At 38.2% G+C, this 23,608-nt stretch overlaps 1 protein-coding gene across 2 annotated transcripts in view; it reads right to left on the reverse strand.

The window, feature by feature from the left end:
* Positions 1 to 1,073: 1,073 nt before the first annotated feature.
* Positions 1,074 to 23,608, reverse strand: part of LGR4 (leucine rich repeat containing G protein-coupled receptor 4) — an 87,258-nt gene continuing 64,723 nt past the window's right edge. Inside the window, exons 13-18 of one of the 2 annotated variants that reach the window (XM_070761997.1) lie at positions 21,209 to 21,280; positions 19,732 to 19,803; positions 17,906 to 18,031; positions 12,781 to 12,902; positions 11,171 to 11,251; positions 1,074 to 4,273 (exon numbers count right to left, since the gene is read on the reverse strand). In XM_070761997.1, the coding sequence (XP_070618098.1) occupies positions 2,997 to 4,273; positions 11,171 to 11,251; positions 12,781 to 12,902; positions 17,906 to 18,031; positions 19,732 to 19,803; positions 21,209 to 21,280 (1,750 nt within the window). In that variant the 3' untranslated portion in view covers positions 1,074 to 2,996. The remainder of the gene's footprint in view (positions 4,274 to 11,170; positions 11,252 to 12,780; positions 12,903 to 17,905; positions 18,032 to 19,731; positions 19,804 to 21,208; positions 21,281 to 23,608) is intronic. The other variant, XM_070762001.1, reaches the window with a different exon arrangement.

Here is a 23,608-nt window from a genome sequence, read left to right on the forward strand (position 1 = left end):
CGAAGGAAGCATAAAGCTCCGCCCACCCACCATTTGGGTTCTTTTACCCTCTGCGCATTCACAGAACACATTGCAAAGGTGGGCAGAGCCTCACACTTCCTTTGTAACCAGCTCTCCGACGCTCTGACAGGCACAAGCAAACTGGGAGCATTTAATCCCTGATTAAGTTATAACATCCAGTCTTTGTGCAAAGGAAGCAATCGTGCCTCACAAATTTCTGCTTTCTGAAATCCAACAAATACAGGAATACGAAGAAATGAGCCATAAATCCCAGTGTAAGACAGTTTAGACTTTATTTATTTATTTATTTATTACTTAGATTTGTATGCCGCCCCTCTCCGAAGACTCGGGGCGGCATACAGACTTTTTGGCCCTGTCCCATGAAATGACATCTATAGCAGTGTTTCCCAACCTTGGCCACTTGAAGATATTTGGACTTCAACTCCCAGAATTCCCCAGCCAGCAAATGCTGGCTGGGGAATTCTGGGAGTTGAAGTCCAGATATCCTCAAGTGGCCAAGGTTGGGAAACAATGATCTATAGGTTAATATTACTCATGGGACTTTATTTTGGATTTAGTGTTATCACAGAAGTAAAATTATAATCATTGATTTGTATCCAATTGTGTCAATAGCAGGAATGCAAATAATTGTTCTGTTTTGGGAGAACACAACAGGGCAATAAATCTAAGAATGTGCAAGAAGAATAAGTGTTGATCTGATGACAGTGACCTGGTTAATGTTCATGACTACAATATTGCATGTTATACTATATGTAAAGTTACATGGCACTTGAATACTTTGTTCTGTACAACAGTATGTGAAATTGATTGTCGATCAGTGTTGCTTCCTAAGTGGACAGTTGGATTTCACAGAAGTTTGATTTACTTGGAGTTATATTGTGTTGTTTAAGTGTTCTCTATTTTTTTGAGCAGTGTATATCTAAGAGATGTAAGTATAACTGAACATATTAGAAAAGTTTCTTGTTTTCATTTTTCTATGGTTTTACTAAGAACGATTTAGGCTTACAAAATTATAGTATACAAGAATGATAATAGCTCGTTTGTACAAGTAATTTTGGTACACAAAGCTTCTGGCTTTTATTACAGTAACAATATACAACTGAAGTGTATTTACAATGGGAAAAAATATAAACCACAATTTAAACATTCTGCTACTGGCAGCTTCTATATTTCAGGAGGTAGCTTTAATTAACAAAAGGTACTGAAGCCACATTTCCCACCAAGTGTTCTATCAAATAATTTACAAACCAAGAAAATTTATTTTTATGCACACTATGTACAGTTTAATTTTCCTAACTGCAATTCTAATGTTATTTAATAAAAATATGTGCCAGAATTTCTGGTTTGGCAGTAGAATTGCTCTCATTTAATATTTTGTTCAAAAGATGTAGCTTATATGCATTGATAACTAGAGAAAAAGGTTAAATGCATTGATCTGTGTATCTCCTTGCTTGCCCTTTTAAGAAAAGTCAGCCTGGTTCACATTACTGTAACATAACAGTGAAATAAAAGATCCCATGTATAGGTACTTTATGTTTTTAATGTCTCCACATTAGGAACATCTCAACCTTTTAGCAATAGCACTATAGCACTTAGACTTACATATCACTTTACAGTGCTTTACAGCCCTCTCCAAACAGTTTTATGGAGTCAGCATTTTGACCCCCAACATTCTGGGTCCTCATTTTACCCACCTCGGAAGGATGGAAGGCTGAGTCAACCTTGAGTCTATTGAGATTTGAACTGCAAATTGCAGGCAGCCAGCAATCAGCAAAAATAGCTTGCAATACTGCATTGTAACCACTGCCCCACCAAGGCTTTTACTCCTAATAAAACCTATTCTACCTCAGATTTTCCTGTGTACCTTCCAGATGTATAGAACCACCTATTAACTAATCTGTATCTAGAGAGCACTATTTTTGGGAAGATTGTAGTATGTGCAGTAGCTTCACTGAGAATGAGACTTTAAAATGATTTTCATCTATACAAAGTAAAGTTAATTTTTTTTGCTGTCAAAATAACATTTAATCCAACATGTGCATTTAAGATTATAGGAGGATGGAGTATTCTGGGGGTTTTTTGTGTGAAAATTGCTTAAACAGGTATTAGAATATCCACAGTATGTCTGTAGCCCATTTTCCAATGTATGTAGATAGGAACAACCCCATTTTAGAGGCAGGAAACCACTATTAGGGCAGAATGCCAAAGTGAATCTCAAGACTGTAGGAATGTTCTAATAGTATATATTTTCATCAGAGGTTAAATATTAGTGCAGCAAACCTGAGTTTGATGTCCATTTAAGTATGCAAAAGATCAGTTTCAAATGGTTTTCAAGCAGTACTCTCAAAATAAAAATTACTATGCCAGACTACTCAGAATATATTATAGGGGTGATAAGTATTTGGCTGAAATAAATAGTTTTAATTATAGAAAATTAATCCACAATTTGACCTAAGAAAAAATGTTTTTTGCCTGTATTTATCTCACAGTTGCATATGGAAAAAATATTCCCATCTTTTGGCCCTGAAGTAAATTGTCCTGAGATTCAGTCAAAATGCTATACAAAAGTTAGCAACAGTCCCCCTTGCCCAGCTCCCCCCCTCAAAAAAAAATCTATAATATTCTGCTGTTTTGTGCTTATTTATAAAAGTTATCAGGATCAATATTACAACAACAAAAAATGAAATTAAAATTGTATAACATGGAAATAAGCTTCAAATATATAGTTGCTTGGAGGAAAAAAGTTTTTAAAAATGGATTACAAATTTTGGTTTTCTAATTATTTACAGAAGGAGCAACATCTCTTATTTAAAATGTATAGCTCAGGGTACTTAGGCATACATCCCTTATTTATAATTAATATCATACAATGATTAATAAAAGTGCTTTCAGACGAAAGAATGAAACAGGCATGGTCTATATGAAGCATCACGCTTCCTCCTTTTTAGCATATGGATTGCTTGCAGTAAAGCCTTTCAGTCTTTAATCCTCGGGGTATTGTAGGCATAACGAACCAATGGGAAACCTCTGCTCTGATAAAAGCAAGCACGTCCACAGGCCTGCACCTGGTCCGAACTATCGGATACAAATGAGTCCTCTTCGTCAGCATAATCAGAATGGGCAGACTGTGTACCACAATCTGACCAACAGCCGTCAGGCCTTTGGCAAGGCACTACAGTCAGAGCAGGACAACTGTGAGATTTTACTAAATGTTTACACGGTGCAGGTTTAGATATAAGAAGCGACTCACAACATTCGCACATGGTTAAGCTACCCTGCAGATGAGTGTACATGCTGCAGTCATAGTAGAAATCTTGAGTCCTACAGCCAGTTTGTGTATTGACAGCGACTGTTCCAGTCCCGTTCCTCTTGGTGATGTGCCACCTCAGTAGCTTCCAATCTTCCTTGAATTTGGGGTTGAAGAACACATACAAAACCGGATTCAAACAAGCGGGCAGTGGGAAAAATATCAAAGTGACAGACTTCATAATTTCAGGGCTGATGGCGATTGCAGTGATGAGTGGAGCAAAAGAGAAAAATGCAACCGGGCAAAAAAAGATGCAGTTGGTGAAGATGAGCCAAGCAACATGTTTAATCATGCTGGCTTGATTGTTCTTGGAGAGATCTTCCTTTTCTAGCTTGCAGTAAAGTTTTGTATAAATAACAGCCATGAGCAAAAAAGCTAATGAGTTAAGGAGCACGAGGGTAACCATGAAGCCCAAAGAAGGTCCTTCTCCAGTAGGAAAGGGTAAGCAAAGGGGTGACGCAGAATATTCTCCTTTATGGAAGACTGGCAAACATGCTGCTATCAATGCACACAAAAATGCAAATACGGCTGCAATCCGAAATTGGTTTTGATGGCTGCTTTTGCCTTTTTTAATGATTTCCTTGGCAGACAAGCTCCGTTCAATAGTAGCCAACAAAAGGAAAAAAATGGCCCCTTCTGAAGAGAATATAGCCAGAAATCGAGCCACTTTACATCCATTGCCAGTCTCCCACCAAATACCAAATTCAGCAAACCGTCCCCAGGAAATTGCATCCAGGAAAGTTAATATGCCGGTGTAGATCCCCATCAGTAAATTAGAGATGGAGATCAAGCCAATGAACAATTTGATCGAAGGGAGGGAAGTAGAAGAAACAAATATACTTAAGATGACAAGCATATTGAAGAGTAAGGCCACCAAAAAAATAAACCAGACTGTAAGACGAATCATCCAGCTTCCCAGTAGATATTCACACGGCTTGAAAGCACCTAAAACAGTGGGGACAAAAAAGGTTGCTAGTTGCAGCATATTATATAACAGACTATTTACCCCCCTGAAAACAACATAAGAACATTTACATTCAAGATTAGATTAATAAAAAAGACAGGTAGGTGGAGCAATTGGGTAAGAAAATATTCTTGAAATAATAACAATCAAATGAAGACACACTTGAGAAGCAGTTTCATAACCTATGTGAAATAGATCAAAATTCAATTAAGCTTCACTTAATCAAATGACTTGCACTTATATACAAATAGGTGCTTGATTGGATCCAATTTCCAGGTGGCACTTGGGAAATTTCCCAATGACCTGGAGGGCAGTTGAATCCTTTGTTGACCTAGTTGAAGATATAAATAAAACGAATGCTAAACAGGACATCTCCCAAGAATCTTTAGGCCTGCAGATAGATGCCAGAAAGCTCCTTGGTAAACTGCAGAATTTTGGGAAATTCATGTTGCAGAGCTACTGCTACTGCTATTCTTTCTTTCTTTCTTTCTTTCTACCAGTTAGTATTTCTGATATTGTGCAATCTGACTGCATTGGTTGAAGCTGTTGTTTTTGTACCCTGTTTTTGTACCCTGTTTAAAGAAGCCTTGACTGAAGCAGTTTATAAATTCATAAATGAATAGAAGCACGTGTAAAATAAAAGCACTGATGAAATTAGTATTTTCAGAAAAAGAAGAGGAGGAGAATGTGGGATTGGGGGTGGGGGAAGAATTAGAAAACAAGTTGCTTGCCAACAGTTCAGAACTTTCTTTCACTTAGTAAAATTGGGAAGAAAATGGGACAATACTTCTCTTATTCATATTTCTACAAAATCAATTTTGCATCTGCTTCCTAACCTCCTGAGCAGTAGCATATCTATGCATGGTAAGGATGTAAAACATTAAGCAGAAACCCCAGGGCAGGAAGCAGAGATGAACAGGATGACATTAATCCCTGGGAGCAACTGGATAATGCAAAATTTGCAGTAACTGCCTGGGCTAGGGCCTCATTAGAAAATAAGGAGAAATCTTGCTAGAAGAAAGGGAAAGTTGCATTATTTTTGATCCACGATAAATGGAATATCTTCAATGTATGTATTTATGGCAGAGTACAGTACATAAAAACCGACTCAGGAAACAGTGGCATATTTGTAGGGAAGAAGAAGAAGCTTACATTTCTTATTTCAAAGTATTGGTCTGCAATTTTTGAGAATTCAGTTTGTTGGTCAGTCTGACGCAGACATGTTATCTTTGACAAGAGTAGAAGGATGGGTGGATGGGAAATTAAGATTAAACAGCTACATATTAATGGCAAAGAAGCTTATTAGGGATTAGTTAGAGAAAAAATATATGCTTTTTATTAAGAGCCAATATGTTTATCAATAACTAGTCAATCCAGTGAAAAATCCTTATCTTTCCCCCCCAAAAATAGCATGATAAATGATGAAAAACCAAAAATATAAGTACACTTTGATTTCAGCATAATATGCAAGAAGCTCTTCATTTGGTTGTTTAAAAAATGTAAGCTGGATAATATTCCTCTATTTATTTAGAATTATTTGGCCACCCAACTTGCTATAGCAACTCTGAACAGCTAATAGATAAAAATGCAAACAGGAAAACAAAACAACAAATATATATTGAATACAGGGAGGAGGGGGACTAGACTGGGAAGTATAAAAGGTTGAGAAAAACCATTTTAAACTGCACTCAGAACACAGAGGAACAGGAGGGAAAAATAGTGCTCTTTTATAGTTTGTATTTTGAATTGAAGCAGGAGGGGATATTACTGGCTGTAAAGGGAAATTCTATTGGCTGATTGTGTTTTTGAATACAGGGAGGAGGGGGACTAGACTGGGAAGTATAAAAGGTTGAGAAAAACCATTTTAAACTGCACTCAGAACACAGAGGAACAGGAGGGAAAAATAGTGGCCCGCGCGCCTGGCGGCGTGCGAATCATATAACTATAAACAAAAATCAGCAAAGTTTGGTAGCAATAGGGGTTCATTTTCTAAGTACCTGTATTTCAATACATTGTTAAGATGATTGGCTTGGTGCAGTGTAACACTTGTTTGGCTGTTGTGTTCCGTAATATCTTGTGGAACTTGGGGTACTGCCCTCTTTGTATTAGGACATCTAGGTTAGATGGCGAGATCTCTAGATTGCACTCCTTAGTTTGTAGCTTGCAGGCAGAAGTGGAAAGATTGTCCCAACCACGTGCTGTAATGCAGCCATGTGTGCAGCCTCCACTTCCACAACGCCCCCCGAGGAGGAGGAGGGCTGTTTGGACAACTGTTGGTTCAGGAAGATTACGTGCAGTTGAACAAAAACATAACAATTTTGGTCTCTCTGTATCCAATTCCTATAATGTTCTTGCGGATTTAAATAGTAAGGATGTTGTAGATATTAGCAAGGCCCCTCAGGCGGAGAATGAGGGGATGTTCAAAGGAGAAGTTGTTGTAAATGAGGAGCATAGTGTCACCAAACCAAGTCCAGTTAGTAGAAATAAAGAGAGGACACATGTTCTTGTGGGTGACTCGATTGTCAGAGGAGTTGATTTGGGACAGAGGAAGGATGTGGTGAAGGTGATGAGGTGTCTTCCAGGAGCCACTGCCCACAGGGACAGGAGGCGGATTACAAACATTGTCAAGGCTGAGAGTAAAACTAATAAAGTTGATGTGGTGGTGCATCTTGGCACAAACGATTTGTCCCAGAGAAATGTTAATGTAGTAAAAAGAGATTTTCAATGTCTAAGTGTGGAGCTGGGTAAAATAACTGATTCAGTGACTTTCTCAGAGGTGTTACCGGTTTGTGGCCAGGAGGGTAAAACAAGTTGTATCAGAGAGTTTAATGTGTGGTTAAGGCAGTGGTGTAAAGCTGAAGGTTTTGGTTATGTAAGTCATGATGTCAGTAGGTGGTCTAATAGGGAGTTGTTTAAGAGGGATGGTTTGCATCCATCATACAGAGGTACCCAGGTGCTCGGTGAGGAATTCAGAACTTTTTTGGACAGGCATTTAAACTAGGTAAAGGGGACAGAGATGTACCAGATGTGGAGGATTTCTGTCCCCGAGCAATGAGGATAAATCAGTTTCTGGAAGCTTATGAAAAGGGAGCTGTAAATAAAATAGATGTAGTTGTTGATGATAAGGGGCAAACTAATAATGAAAATAATGTTCTTCGGGTAATGTATACGAATGCTCGAAGCTTGAGCAACAAGCTCTGTGAGTTAATGGCCATAATATCTAGAGATAATTTGGATCTGGTTGCCATAACTGAGACATGGTTTAAGGATTCTAATGAATGGGAAATATCCATACCAGGATATACACTGTATAGGAAGGATAGAATAGAGAGAAGGGGAGGTGGAGTAGCCATTTATGTTAAAGAAAGTCTAAAAACAATACTAATTCAAAATACATGTCAAGATCTGGAGACCCTCTGGATTTGCATGCAAAATAAAGACGGTTCTGTCATTAGAATTGGGGTGATCTATAGGCCTCCAGGGCAATCTGAGGAACATGACAACAAAATGGTGGATGAGATTACCCTAATGGCAGTAAAGGGAGATATTGTGGTTATGGGTGATTTCAACATGCCTGATGTTGACTGGAATATCCCCAGTGCCCTTACATGCAAAAGTAAGAATATAGTAGAGGCCTTTACAGGAGCAGCTCTGGCACAGCTAGTTAAGACACCAACTAGAGGGGAGAATATTCTAGATTTAGTTTTTACAAATGGGAATTGGGTTTCAGAGGTCAAGGTGGGAGAAAATTTAGGTTGCAGCGACCATCTATGTTTGTGGTTTGATGTAAAAACTGATTGTGAGCAATCCTATACTGCAACCAAAGTATTGGATTTCAGAAAAACAAATTTTAATGCAATGGGGGAATATTTAAATAATGAATTAAAGGGGAGGGATAATATGGCAGGAGCGAGCACCCAGTGGACTGTATTAAAAAAGGCCATCTTAAAAGCCACAAGACTTTATGTAAAGCAAGTAACTAAAGGTAAAAGGAAGAAGAAACCGCTTTGGTTTAGCAATGATGTAAGGGCTATAGTCAATGAAAAAAAGGCAGCCTATAGGAGGTATAAAGAGTCTGGAAGTATAGCTGATAGAGAGGTGTATAAAATGAGACAGAAGGAGGCGAAACAGATAATATATGCTGCTAAAGCCTCAAAAGAGGAAGAAATAGCAAAATCTGTAAAGAAGGGGGATAAAACCTTCTTCAGATATATTAGTGATAGGAAGAAGAAAAACTGCAGCATCACAAAGCTTAGTACCGGGAATAATACATGCATTGATGGGAATAAGGAGATCGCTGACCATTTCAATAGCTACTTCTGTTCAGTTTTCTCAAAAGACACCTTACAAAATAATACTATAGAGGGATATAGCATTGCTTCCAGCTGTACGGATTCAGCTCCAGTGATCTTAGAAGCCGATGTCTTAGAAGAACTTGAAAGATTAAAGATAAATAAGGCAATGGGTCCAGATGGCATCCACCCCAGAGTTCTTAAAGAACTCAGATCTGTCATTGCTACCCCCCTGACTGATTTGTTTAACCAATCCCTGTTAACAGGAGATGTTCCTGAGGATTGGAGAATGGCCAGTGTTGTGCCTATCCACAAGAAGGGCAGTAGAGAAGAAGCTGGTAACTACAGGCCAGTTAGCTTGACATCAGTTGTAGTTAAAATGATGGAGACTCTACTCAAAAAGAGGATAAATCAGCATCTAAAAAACAATAACTTATTGGACCCAAATCAGCATGGCTTTACTGAAGGCAAATCGTGTCAGACTAATCTCATTGAGTTCTTTGACTATGTCACAAAGGTGTTGGATCAAGGTGGTGCCGTGGATATTGCCTATCTGGACTTCAGCAAAGCCTTTGATACGGTTCCACATAAAGAGCTGATAGATAAATTAGTGAAGATTGGACTTAATCCCTGGATAGTTCAGTGGATTTCAAGCTGGCTGAAGCATAGACATCAGAGAGTTATTGTTAATGGCGAGTTTTCTGAGCAGAGTCAGGTTACAAGCGGTGTGCCACAAGGGTCTGTTCTGGGTCCTATTCTTTTTAATATGTTTGTGAGTGACATAGGGGAAGGTTTGGTAGGGAAGGTTTGCCTATTTGCCGATGACTCTAAAGTGTGCAATAGGGTTGATATTCCTGGAGGGGTCTGTAATATGGTAAATGATTTAGCGTTACTAGATAAATGGTCAAAGCAATGGAAACTGCAGTTTAATGTTTCCAAATGTAAAATAATGCACTTGGGGAAAAGGAATCCTCAATCTGAGTATTGCATTGGCAGTTCTGTGTTAGCAAAAACTTCAGAAGAGAAGGATTTAGGGGTAGTGATTTCTGACAGTCTCAAAATGGGTGAGCAGTGTGGTCGGGTGGTAGGAAAGGCAAGTAGGATGCTTGGCTGCATACCTAGAGGTATAACAAGCAGGAAGAGGGAGATTGTGATCCCCTTATATAGAGCGCTGGTGAGACCACATTTGGAGTACTGTGTTCAGTTCTGGAGACCTCACCTACAAAAAGATATTGACAAAATTGAACGGGTCCAAAGACGGGCTACAAGAATGGTGGAAGGTCTTAAGTATAAAACGTATCAGGAAAGACTTAATGAACTCAATCTGTATAGTCTGGAAGACAGAAGGAAAAGGGGGGACATGATCGAAACATTTAAATATGTTAAAGGGTTAAATGGGGTTCAGGAGGGAAGTGTTTTTAACAGGAAAGTGAACACAAGAACAAGGGGACACAATCTGAAGTTAGTTGGGGGAAAGATCAAAGGCAACATGAGAAAAAATTATTTTACTGAAAGAGTAGTAGATCCTTGGAACAAACTTCCAGCAGACGTGGTTGGTAAATCCACAGTAACTGAATTTAAACATGCCTGGGATAAACATATATCCATTGTAAGATAAAATACAGAAAATAGTATAAGGGCAGACTAGATGGACCATGAGGTCTTTTTCTGCCGTCAGTCTTCTATGTTTCTATGTTTCTATGTTTCTATAAAACCTATAAGGCTTTGCATATATAGGAATCAAAGCAATGTATACAGAAGAAGAGATATAGTTCAAAGATGTAAAAAGGATCCAGTTATTTTAGCTCATCAAAAGCTGTATGTGATGCAGCTTTCTATAAAACTAATTCTATACTGCGTAAGTTTACAGTGTCTGCATCAGAAGACGTAATTACTCTATCCTATTATATCCTGGAGCATTAAGGTCATGTCTATGTGGTATATTTAATAAGGTAATTAATAAATCAGAGTCGTAAAACTAAATTCTATCAGAATAATTGAATACATTGAATAAGCTTATGTTGCAAAAGAGAAAATTAAAAACACTAGTGACAAAACACTATCTGCAAACATCTCATGATGTTATACAGAAAGCATGAGAAGTAGTCATGGATGCAAACTGGAAAGGAAGCAGGCTTTGCAAAAATATTAGTTATTAACAGTCTCAGGCAGTAGAACAGATTGCTTTAAGAGGTAAAAGGTCTCTGAGAAAATGCCAGGCAGATGCTATATGCTGTAGATCAGGGGTGTCAAACTCACATTGTCACAACAGCGTTACATGATGTATTTGGAATCCCCCCCCCCCCACCGGTCCCTTGGCTAAACTAGGCATGGCCATGGCCAGCGTATGAGGCATCTGACCCATAGGCTAGGAGTTTCATAGCCCTGCTGTAGATGCCTTCCCTACTGCACATCCTTTATTATATTGAAGATCAAGCAAAATGTCATCTGTCAAAAGGCAGATAGCCAAAAAACATACCTGTATCCTTTGTTATGCAATTAATTATATTCATGAATAAAGCAAATATCTATAATGTGAGATAAATTTATGTGAAATAGAAAAGGAAGCAGACACACAATATGTACCTGTGGTGGGAGTACAATGGATTACTGTTTGACCTGGTTCTTTCACTTCAGCACTGCTTAAATCATCTACATCTGGTGCACCTAGATTAAAAAGATCGAAAATCAGACTTACAGAAATTTTAAATTCTGCTGCATATATTTTATTTTTAAAACTGCAACTCAAGAAACTAATTTTGTTTTCCTCGTCAAGTCAATCTTGACTCTGAGCGATTGCCCATACAAATCCCTGCAGTTTTCTGGGCAAGATTTTTAGAAGTGAATTGTTTCGGAGAGGGGCAGCATACAAATCTAAATCTTAATCTATTGCTTTCTTACCAGGACTGAGAGAGAGGGGGACGGTCCCAAGATCATCCAACTGGCTTTGTGCCCAAGGCAGAATTAGAATGTATGGTGTCCTAAGCTTCTAGACCTATGCTTTGACCACTACACCAAACAGCTTCTGTTACATTAAATTAGAATGACTAAAAATAGGGGTAAGCAATTGATTCCTTGGGGCACTGCCATAAACCCCTATGAAGACTTCATTAAAAATTCGTAAAAATAATTATTAAATGAGAAGGTAACATCCAGTAAAAGTGTAGTACCAGGCTCCGGCATATTATTTACAAGAATGTGTTTGAATCCCTTACGATTATATAAATATTCTTAAAAAAAAATAATGTGATGTGTGCTAAAACTTATGGCCACTCTGTTTGAAACCATAGGTTGCTAACATACATGCTTGGAGGGAGCCAGGTTGGGAAAAGCTAAGATATAGTAACCACAACACAACAGACGAGTAGTAATTATATCCCGAATTCCAAGGACAGAATGTCTCAATTTTTAATAAAAGCCTCTAGCCGTGATTGGGATATTAAAATAGGAAGTCTTTGTTTTCTATCCCAATTCATGTTGTCAGTAGCTAAATGCAGACAGATGAACAAATAGATGAACTATTTTTAAACTAGAAGTAGTTTCTCTACGATTCAGAGACCTTTATGGATGTTCTTATAAATGCCAACCACATTTAATCAGATAAACTATCATTTCTGTGAATTCAGAGGTGAGCCATGTTTATACTTTGGGGAAAATAAAATATTTTTGAATTATTATAGACAGCATTTTACCACTTTGCATATGCCTTCATGACAAACACTTTGTGGAGATCCACACCATTTTTTAAAAGTTCCAAATGAATAAACACTAGAAATTATTTTAGATAGGGCAGCTTTCCAAGGGAATAGCATTTTTACATGGAAATATATTCAAGCATAAGCAGTCTTTCAAAAATATATAATTCAATTATTAATGTAATAACAATGATTTGGACCAGGCCCTGATATGCAATTACTTTGCAATTTCTTAACCAGAAAAATTATATACATCTATACTCAAATCATGGCAAACAAACATATGGATTATACAGCCGTAGTTGATCTCAATCATGAAATGATATATCGTAGAAACAAAACATTCTGCATGACTGTTTAAATAGGTTTAAATAGAATACTATGTTCAAAGCATAAACATAGTAAACTTCTGAATGCATTAGCACACATTCTATTAACACCATTGAATTTTTTAAAATTTTAAATAACCTGCATATATTATGATTGTATCAGAGCACTCACCTTGATCATTTATGATTTCTTGACTCTGATTTTGGAGGCTAGGATCTTCAGGATCAGAATTCAAATAAGAGTCACAACCCCAGAAAGGACAACATTGGTAGGCATAAGGAAGAGAGAGAGATCTGAAAGTTTGAAGAGAATAATAGAGGGGAAAAAATATTGATTTTACTTAATGTATTTTGGTACAATTTGATTGTGGAACAAAGCAATAAAGTTACAACAATAATGTATTCATAAACAAAATAGAACAATAAGAAAGACATCATAATTATAGGCCCACAATGAAACAAACTTAACTTTCTATATAATATCTTCACTAGGGCTTAACTGCCCCATTCAAATCCAATCAATCAATAAATAAATAAATAAATAAATTCTCCGGGACCGTCTTCTGCCGCACGAATCCCAGCGACCAGTTAGGTCCCACAGAGCTGGCCTTCTCCGGGTCCCGTCGACTAAACAATGTCATTTGGCGGGACCCAGGGGAAGAGCCTTCTCTGTGGCGGCCCCGACCCTCTGGAACCAACTCCCCCCAGATATCAGAGTTGCCCCCACCCTCCTTGCCTTTCATTGCAATCTGCCATATCAAAGGCCTCAACTGAAAGATGAAATAAGAAACAAATTCTGGAAGTCACAGGATCCAAAAGCCATAACGGGTGGGCTTTTATTAACTGATAATAATGAAGGTTTCATGACAAGGGAGTAGCTACAGGTTCTTCCACTCATGGAACACTTTCTTCAGTGCAGAACACCTAGTCCAAAATGGAGATATATATTACCTAAAATAGGCTAAAGAAAGACACAATGACCATGAATTAGAGCTTGAAAATCTTAAGGACTAAGCTAAGCACTCAACGCCATCTCGAAGACCATTACTATTAGTTCAATTAGCAAAGTTCCTGAGCAGCAGGGTATTTAGTGTACCATCAGGATTCCTGTTCTAATTTTCTCACTCTGTATCATTTATTTATTTATCCGATTTTTATGTTGCCCAACTCCCCAGGGACTCTGGGCAACTTACAACCAAAAATATAAAAAACTTCTGAATAATACTAAAAACCTATAAAACAGTTTAAGAAATCAGTGAAACCCATGCATACCATTTATGGCCAGATCTCAATGTTTACCACCATCGGATCAATGGCCCCAGGCCTTTACCACTTTCCAGAAGGCCAATAGGGTGGAGGTAGTCCGGATCTCAGGAGGAAACTGGTTCCAGAGAGTCAGAGCAGCCACAGAGAAGGCCCTCCTCCGCAGACCCTGTTTAGATGATGGGACCCAGAGAAGACCAACCCTGTGGGTCGCTGGGAGGTATGTGGCATAAAGATTTTAGGCTCTACCATGAGAATGGAATGGGAATCCTTTACAATGATGGGACCTCTTCGCTCCCTGAGACTCACTTCATAGCTCTACTTCAGATCACAGAAACAAGGTAGGAATATCTGAGATTAGATGTACCATCCAGCTCGCCCAAACAGCATAGGTCACACGTATCATTTTTTCATTTAAAATCAAATCATTTATGAAGTGGGTCTTGTTCATGTCCCATTTGGTATTCAATGGGAGAATTGGTAAGTTTTTCTCCCCTCTCCTCTTTAAGCAGCAGCATTTTTGTAACATATTTTCCACCAAAAAAAATACGTTATGAGAAAATCTTGAGGTTAAAGTCAATGTCGAGACGTTATTTAGAGAAAAAGGATACAGACTAGATTGATATAAGCTGACAATTAAGAAAAACCCATCTGAATATAATCCAATATTATTATGTTATAGTATTGTTATCTTTAGGGAAGCAAGATGTTTTGTGAAATCATGTTGTTACCTGTGCAAATTGAAACGAACATTCATCAAGTTGGCTGGAGAGCAACACCCTTGCATAAGTGAATTCCCAGGAAAGCATAGCACTAAGCCCACACCTGTCATCCTTATTGTTCTCTCGGGTTACATGAAATTCTACATGCTGCAACTCTGGGTTTCCTGCCCTGTGCCTCTCTCTTAACTTAATTCAAGGAATGCCAAAACTATTTATGCATTCAGAATGGGTCAGATTCATAGTTTATATTATTTTTAATTATATTCTGTCACATTGCTTTTCGTTATTAAAAATGAATAACTCCAATTAACCGCAAACATATAACAAATGAAAAATACCAGCAAAAAGTTATCACTGCTAACAGAAATAGGATACTAGACCAGCTTCCCCCCCCCCCCCCCAAATTTCAAAGTAGCAAGAATAAATGTGGCTTCCTGGGTTTATTTAAAATGAAGTTTCCATTGGAGATGTGTAAGGAACAAGAAGAAAAGCCACAGCCAAGACAGCAGTCAGATAAAAGAAATCTAAGTCTGGGGCAAAAATGTAATTTGAGAAAGTGTTTCAGACATGACCGTCGCTAGATCTTCCAAAGATATAAAAAGAGGAAAGGGGGAATTAATTCAGACTTGCAAGATTCTGTTACTATAACCTTATACTAAAAAATGTATTGTGTTCTTCTGGGTTTTTTGTAACTTGGAGGACAGTCAAAAGTTATTCACAAACCACAGAGTTTTATCCTTTATTTCTTCTGAATTAGCCTTAATCAAGGAAATAACTCAATTCAAGTTGACTTCTGCGAATGTTTGTGTATTTGGTATACTATACTTGTGTATACTTGTCATACTATTTTCTTGCCATTGTAGACTGAGCAGAAACAATGGATGTTGTTGCTCTTTCAAAATACTTTGGGCAAATTCATTCCATCTAGTAATTATGCTGACAATGTCAGTGTTAAAAGATCTACTACTTTTTCTTACCCTACGTATGAAATGAGGAGGAAAAAGATAATGAAAAGATTAATTAAACTATGATTAAAATAAATTACTTGCTGCTCTAAAATAATGAACATTTGGATCAAAACCTGAAGAATCCTAACAGTTGGGATCTCTTACACCCAGACTCACTACCACATTAACATTCCTATTTTACATATCAAATGGGAAATATACTTTACTTCCCATTTTCTTCATAATGAACACACAGGACAAAAGTTTAACTGTATTAAAGTCAATATGAACTTCTATTCACCACAGTATACTGATGCCAATACTTTATAATGTCAGGTGCTATTTATCAGCCAGTTTAAAATATTATTTGTTGTATGAGTACAGATTACAAACTTCCCTAAAAGTATGCTGGGATATTATTTTTTTACAGATTCTTGCTTACTCCCTCTAAATCTAGAGGTTAAAACTGGTAAATATTATCTCAATATTTTCAATATGAAACCAAATTATAAATGCCAGTTATGTTTTAGGCCCTGAGCTAAACCATTTAAGTCTATATATCACTTGTGTTGGTTTGGTACCACCTCCCTAAATCCAAGATAAAAGTTTCACCGATTGATATTATTAAAATAGAAATGCCAAAGATTGGATGAGGTATATTATTAATGTAAAATGTGAGTTTTATAATATTGTTAGAGACTAGAGAAATTGACTTAGAAGTCCTATAAAAGAAAAAAAGAAATTGCTTTCTTGTAATTCATCTCAGTGTTGTCTATAATCAGCTAATAATTTAGTTGTTGGCATGAACTCCCAAAAATTTCATAGAGAGATCTTTTGCAGTCAGATTTGAAAATGAGATGAATTGAATATACAGACTAACAAGTGCAAGGCAAGCATGTTAACTCTGACACTTTTCATAAAGGGCACTGAGTATATAAAACATTGTGCATCTGCAATCAATGTGGAACAAAAACAAGAACTCAAAATCTATTTGCAATATTCCCCTCTGTATAGTTTTCCAACAGCTTCTCTCTTTTTTGCACTAAACAGATGGTAAATTCTCTAAATTAAAATATTTTAAGGCCTAAATACGTTTATCAGATTTATCTGGAGATTTTAGCCTTTTGTCTCCCAGATGAGCTATTGAGAAAGGGTAAACTACCAAAATTTGATTTGGAAAAGGCAGAAACAGCACAAGTCCATATTTAAATTTTCACGTATACATGAAAGTATAAATAATTTGGTCCCAATTCTTCATAACAAATTGAACAATGGACCCATTTCCTACTAATAAGGATAATGCGAGCAGCTTTATAGTGATACATTACTAAAAAAGAAGAATGTTTTAGAGGTGATTATGAATTCAGTGGGAATTTTACGTGTAGAATCAGAGGACTGGAAGGGACTTTGCAGGTCTTCTAATCCAACCCCCTGTTCAAGGCAGGATAATTTATACCATCTCAAATAAATGGTTGTAAAATCTCTTCTTAAAAACCTCCAGCAAAGAAATACCACAACTCCAGGAGGCAAGCTGTTCCACTGATTGTTATCACTGTTTTGAAGGGATGTCATTTCTGACTACACAGCAGCTATTACCAACCTGACAAAGTACAACTGTCCCTTGCAGCCAGTCAGCTAAATACAGCAGTAATTAAATGGGGATAGAAAGAGTATGAAAGACTGTAAGAGGATACAACACAGACAATTTAGAGAAATCGGGAAATTAGAGCATTATATCTCCTGAACGGCTTGCATTTCCACCATATTTTTTCTTTTCTTTTTTTAGCCGAAACCTGTTCTATCCAAATTTGGCCATTTCTTATTTCCTAATTTCAACAGCATGATTTTAAGAGCCCAAGAAAGATGCTGGGGAGCATAAGTGGCCCCCATGTTGTTAAACCAATGTTAAGTCACAGTTTTCAGGGTGGCAGTTCAATTCAAGAGCCTCGGTGGTGCAGTGGTTAGAGTGCAGTAATGAAGCAATTTCTGTTGATCACGGCTTGCCAGCAGCAGTTTGGTAGATCGAATCTCAGTAGGTTCAAGGTTGACTCAGCCTTCCATCCTTCCAATGTCGGTAAAATGAGGACCCAGATTATTGGGGGCAATATGCTTATTCTCTGCAAACCGCCTAAAGAGGGCTGTAAAGCACTGTGAAGCGGTATATAAGTCTAAATGCTATTGCTCAATGCTGTAATTCATTTGCTTGTGCACCTTTCCTCGGCACATTAAAAATGTAAGAAACAGTGCTTGCTAAAATATAAGGCTGTCTTAACTGAACTATCTCTCTTTGAGGAAAGCAAATATAATCTGAACAGAACTACCGCATAGTTAAAATACGAGTGTACCAACTTAATTATTGACTTACCTGAGTTTCATGAAGTCCTTTGGTGATAATGTTTCTTTCAGTTCAATATTGCCTATCAGCTTAAGTTGCTTTAATCTATTCAGACCTCCAGTTGGAAATGAAATCAATGTATTGAAGCTTAAGTCGCTAAAGGGATGGCAAGAAACAAAAATAAGTATGAAGGGAAACAAAAATACTAAATACTTGAATTTGCAAAACAAAAACAAAAGAAATATCAAGTGATTCTACAATAAGAAGATTCTACTAAAATGCTGCAATCTGATTTTTTTTGTTTACACTGTTTGAAACCTACAAAGGCATATGCTTAACAAAAGCAAAAAAAAAAAACCCTTAGCTGAGAGATGAAGGCTAGTACAAGACTACCTAGTGAGTCTCATGGTTAAAAATGAATTGGGACCCAACATTTTTACTGCATTTCACTGACTTTAGATTTTCTGTTGCCATTAAACAAATACATTAATTCTGTTTGACTAGCATCTTATCCAACAGGAAAAGCCAGATGATATTTACCAGGCTCTTTTGCTTTCCCATGCTTGCAAGTGTTGTCATTTCTGAAAAACACAGCAGCTTTTCCCACCTTGACAAAATTATAACTGTCCCATGCAGCTGGGCAGCTAATGACAGGGTGGTAGTCATTAAGTGGGGATGGAATGAGTATTGAAAGACTGTCAGAGGATATGATATAATTTAGAGAAATTGGAAAAAATCTACTGTGAATGACCTGATTAAAATTCTCTATCAGAAAGAACTCCATTAAAATTCTACATTAGAAAATTTATAACTTTTTCTTCCATATGCATATCCACCCATATGCTGGATAGCTCTGGAATTTCTCTGGGGGAACCTATTGAAAAAGCACACTTCCTAGGCCCCAGGAGATGCCAACATTTATGGGGAGGGATCTGGAGCATGCACACTGTATCTGGAATGAGCAGATAAATTCAAGGAAAAATGATTCTGTCATAACCTGATCTCTACCATGTACAGCTGTAAAGTTGATAACCAACACTTTGAATTGCACCTGGCAAGAAAGTGGGAGCCAATGCTTCTTGAACACCAATGGTGTAACATGCCAAACTAAGAGGTGCCCAATTCTGCATAAGCTGCTGCATTTTGGCTGCTTTGTTATAACTCACAGCCTACATCAAAATTGCTGCAATAGTCCAACAGGGAAGTGACAAAGCATAAGTCACTGTGAGCAAGATCTTCTGGTTCAAGAATGGGTTTAATTGGTACTTAACATGTTCCTTATCCTCCAGACCTTCAAAGAAACCAGCACTGGGGACCTTCTAAAAGATTTATCATTTCTGGCCAGGGATGGAGATGTACAAATAGTGTATTGATATCACATCTTTTGCCATCAGATAACCTCACCCAATGAGAAGTGTTGAAAGATCAGCCCTCTGAGGTATCCCACATGGTAAATGCCATGGGTTGGACCTCTTTCCACCTCCAACACCAAGTGCTACTAGTTGTAGAGAAAGGAGAAAGAAACACTGGAAAACTGTGCCTTTCTCTACTATTCCCCACAGCCTGTCCAGAAAGATACCATGGTCCATGGTATTGAAAGGTGCCAAGAGATCAAGATTCCCTTTGCATGAGATCAGGAAATAGGAATTTGGGAGAAAATAAATAGCAATCTAGATTTCCACAGGCTTTTTCATTAAAGTGCAATAAAGTATGTGATGAGGCACTCTTTCGCATCATTTTTGCTTCTTTTTAAATACAGGATGAATAGTTTTAACATGCTGTGTAAAAGAGAATTTTCTGAGAAGTTATAATATTTTAAGATTGGAAATGTGCACTATGCTAAATGGCCTACTTACAGGTTGGTAATAGCACCAAGCGTAGTAAATGCTTCCTTGTTAACCCGGTGGATCAAGTTTCTGCTGAGATCACTGCAATTTTAAAAAGAACTATTGTGTTAGTGATTTACACTGACACTTCCAAATGGTCACTGCTTACAGTTCAGTGATTACATTATGTTTTAGGTCACACCAAGTTTCTAAAAGATAAATTACTTAAGTTTATCTGTATTTTACAATGTCATCTTGACAATTTTCTTTATCCAGTTCTTTTAAAAACACTTAATTCAATGGAAAGCCTTACAGTTTGGGGACGATAAAGGTCTAAGCTCTATACAGTATGAAATTGTAATATTCTGTTTGTTCTCTGTTCTCTAGGGCACAGGTTACTTAAACCAAAATGCAATTACATCTTGAAACCTGGGACATGAACACCTGCTCTGTTGATAGAAAAGGACACAAGACTCTACTCCATGTATGAAAATGCCTTTATGGACACCAGAATGGAAACTAATTTTAAAAATGGTTTATCTTTGTATTTAAATTCTCTTTTGCATGAGTTAATTTAACCAGTTGCTTCCCATCATTGGGTTAAACCATATGCTATCAGTTTAATGGAACACTTTCCCTATAATATCTGCATGTTATTTCAGCCTACATTGTTTTATAGAAATTGATATTGAAGAGCTGATTACCAACTGTGTGTGCATGTGTGTATTATTAATTTCAGTTATCACTGTCAACTCTTCTGCTATAAACCTGCACTAAAAGCTGGGATTGCCTGTAGCCACTCAGTGAAAGAATCTGTAATTCACATGCATTAAGAATCATTTTCATTTAAATCTTTGTCAAGGACAAACGATCATTTACTAATCCCAAAGGATCATTTACTAATCCCATCAGCAGTCAATTTATGTGTATTTGATTTACTTTGCAGAAAACCAAATTATGGAACATCAAGATTCATATGCTACACAAGATATATCTTTAGAATTCGACTTGTCCAAGAAAACATTTCATGATATCATATTTGTTAACTTATTATCAATTTGGTGAAACTTTTAAATGAGCAAAATGTGTAAGGAGGAAATTGTATTTAGACAGATTAAATACATAGTCAGGAGAAGTGGTTTGTATTTAGATGGATTCTGAATGAGGATTTATTACTGTTCTCTTTTATTTACAAAATTTGGTAGATCCAGATGACAGTATCTAATCTGATTTTTTTCTATTACGACCTTCATTTTCCCCCCTTCATTCGAATGCACATACAGACTTACATTTTAAAATATTAAGGAGAAAAAAGGGGAAGGTTTATGTAATAAATTTTGATTGGTATCACTGATACTACCCCAAGTCTGAGATAGGAAGCCAATAAACATTTTACTGATTTTTGTTTTGTTTTGGATAACCAGCTTGTCTTCCAAAACTGAATACAACAATTAACTCTCAAACTTCTCTTAATTTAAAGACATTTGCAAAGAGAAAGTATACTTACAGAGTATGCAAAGATGTTAGTCCCTGGAACGTATCTTCTTTGATTTCCTCAATTTGATTATGCTGCAAATATCTGAAATGCAGTAATTAGTTATGTAGAAATATTTTAATCAAGAAAAGCTATACACCTGATGCTTCATTATATTCTGATGAAATAGAGTCCCATTTAACATGTCATTTAGCACTAATTACTGCTTATAAAATAGTGTGAAAAAAACAAAAGAATGTCTTTGAGATAGGAAGAAGAAATAAAATCCTTTTATCTGATGCTTTTATAACATAACTGAAAATGAATGGAAAGGATTCTGAGTCGTGACCTGCAGGGCTTTTGGCAAATTTCTGTTCCTGTCTGAAAACAACTTGGCATACATTTGTATCCAGTATAAGCTTGTACCACTGTTTAAAAACAAAGACTGGAGCACTGAGAGGTTAATACTTTACCTCCTAAGAGAATATGAACAATCATTATATCACAGAAAGAATGTGCTATATCAGGAACTGACAGAGGAAGTTAACTCTCCAAAGAGAAGAAACTCAAACAAAGGAGAACATGAAGCGAATAATGACAACCAACAGGAAGAAATATATAAAATATCCTGTACGTCTACAACTCAGGAACATCTTTGAGACCTTGCTGAAGCTAAAGAAAGAGTGAAAGAATTAAATTTAACAGAGACGGGAAGAAAACAGAAATTACCGTATATACTCGAGTATAAGTCGGGTTTTTTAAGCCCAAAAATGGGCTGAAAAACCCGACCTCGACTTATACTCGGGTGACTGACGGGTCACCACAAGAGGGCGCAAGCGGCTTAGGGAAAGACAGCCGTCTTTCAGCTTGAAAGAAGCGGCAACTGCCTGGTTAAGAAGGGAGAATCCACCCCCTAGCCAAATGGCTTTTTTCCTGTTTAGCGCTCGAACGCTGCGCTAAACAGTAAAAAAGCCGTTTGGCTAGTGGGTGGATTCTCCCTTCTTAACCGGGCAGTTGCAGCTTCTTTCTGTTTAGCGTAGCGTTCGAGCGCTAAACAGAAAGAAGCTGCAACTGCCCGGTTAAGAAGGGAGAATCCACCCCCTAGCCAAACGGCTTTTTTCCTGTTTAGCGCTCGAACGCTGCGCTAAACAGTAAAAAAGCCGTTTGGCTAGTGGGTGGATTCTCCCTTCTTAACCGGGCAGTTGCAGCTTCTTTCTGTTTAGCGTAGCGTTCGAGCGCTAAACAGAAAGAAGCTGCAACTGCCCGGTTAAGAAGGGAGAATCCACCCCCTAGCCAAACGGCTTTTTTCCTGTTTAGCGCTCGAACGCTGCGCTAAACAGTAAAAAAGCCGTTTGGCTAGTGGGTGGATTCTCCCTTCTTAACCGGGCAGTTGCAGCTTCTTTCTGTTTAGCGTAGCGTTCGAGCGCTAAACAGAAAGAAGCTGCAACTGCCCGGTTAAGAAGGGAGAATCCACCCCCTGGCCAAACGGCTTTTTTCCTGTTTAGCGCTCGAACGCTGCGCTAAACAGTAAAAAAGCCGTTTGGCTAGTGGGTGGATTCTCCCTTTTTAACCGGGCAGTTGCAGCTTCTTTCTGTTTAGCGCAGCGTTCGAGCGCTAAACAGAAAGAAGCTTGCCGGTTAAGAAGGGAGAATTCTTTCTGTTTAGCGTAGCGTTTGAGCGCTAAACAGAAAGAAGCTGCAACTGCCCGGTTAAGAAGGGATAATCCACCCACTAGCCAAACGGCTTTTTTCCTGTTTAGCGCTCGAACGCTGCGCTAAACAGTAAAAAAGCCGTTTGGCTAGTGGGTGCATTCTCCCTTCTTAACCGGGCAGTTGCAGCTTCTTTCTGTTTAGCGCAGCGTTCGAGCGCTAAACAGAAAGAAGCTTGCCGGTTAAGAAGGGAGAATCCGCCGCTTCTTTCTGTTTAGCGCGGCGTTCGAGTGGTTGGCTCTTGCATGCAAGCAAAGGAACCTGCCAACCACTCGAACGCCGCGCTAAACAAGAAAAAAGCCGTTTGGCTGGGGGGGGGATTCTTGCTTCTTAAACCGGGAGCAGTTGCCCCCTCTCCCAAAGCGATGTCCCAAAGCGGTCTCCGGGAAGCGACCGAGGGAAAGGCAATCGTCTGCCTTTCCTTCAGCCCGAAAGAGGAGGCAAATGCCCCGCCTTCCCCCAGCCGGTTAACCTGAAGCGCTCGGTTAACCGGCTGGGGGAAGGCAGGGCATTTGCCTCCTCTTTTGAGCTGAAGGAAAGGCAGACGACTGCCTTTCCCTCGGTTGGTTCCCGGAGACCGCTTTGGAACATTGCTTTGCTTGCGCCTGCCTCTCCTACAGCGGAGAGAGGCGGCAAATGGCCAGCCCTTCCCCCACCCGCTTAGCTGAGCCCTTCGGGAAGGTGCCGCCTGTCTTCGCTGTAGGAAAGGCAGGCACATCCGAAG

Source organism: Erythrolamprus reginae, chromosome 1 (genome assembly GCF_031021105.1).
Source record: "Erythrolamprus reginae isolate rEryReg1 chromosome 1, rEryReg1.hap1, whole genome shotgun sequence".
Classification (NCBI taxonomy): domain Eukaryota; kingdom Metazoa; phylum Chordata; class Lepidosauria; order Squamata; family Dipsadidae; genus Erythrolamprus; species Erythrolamprus reginae.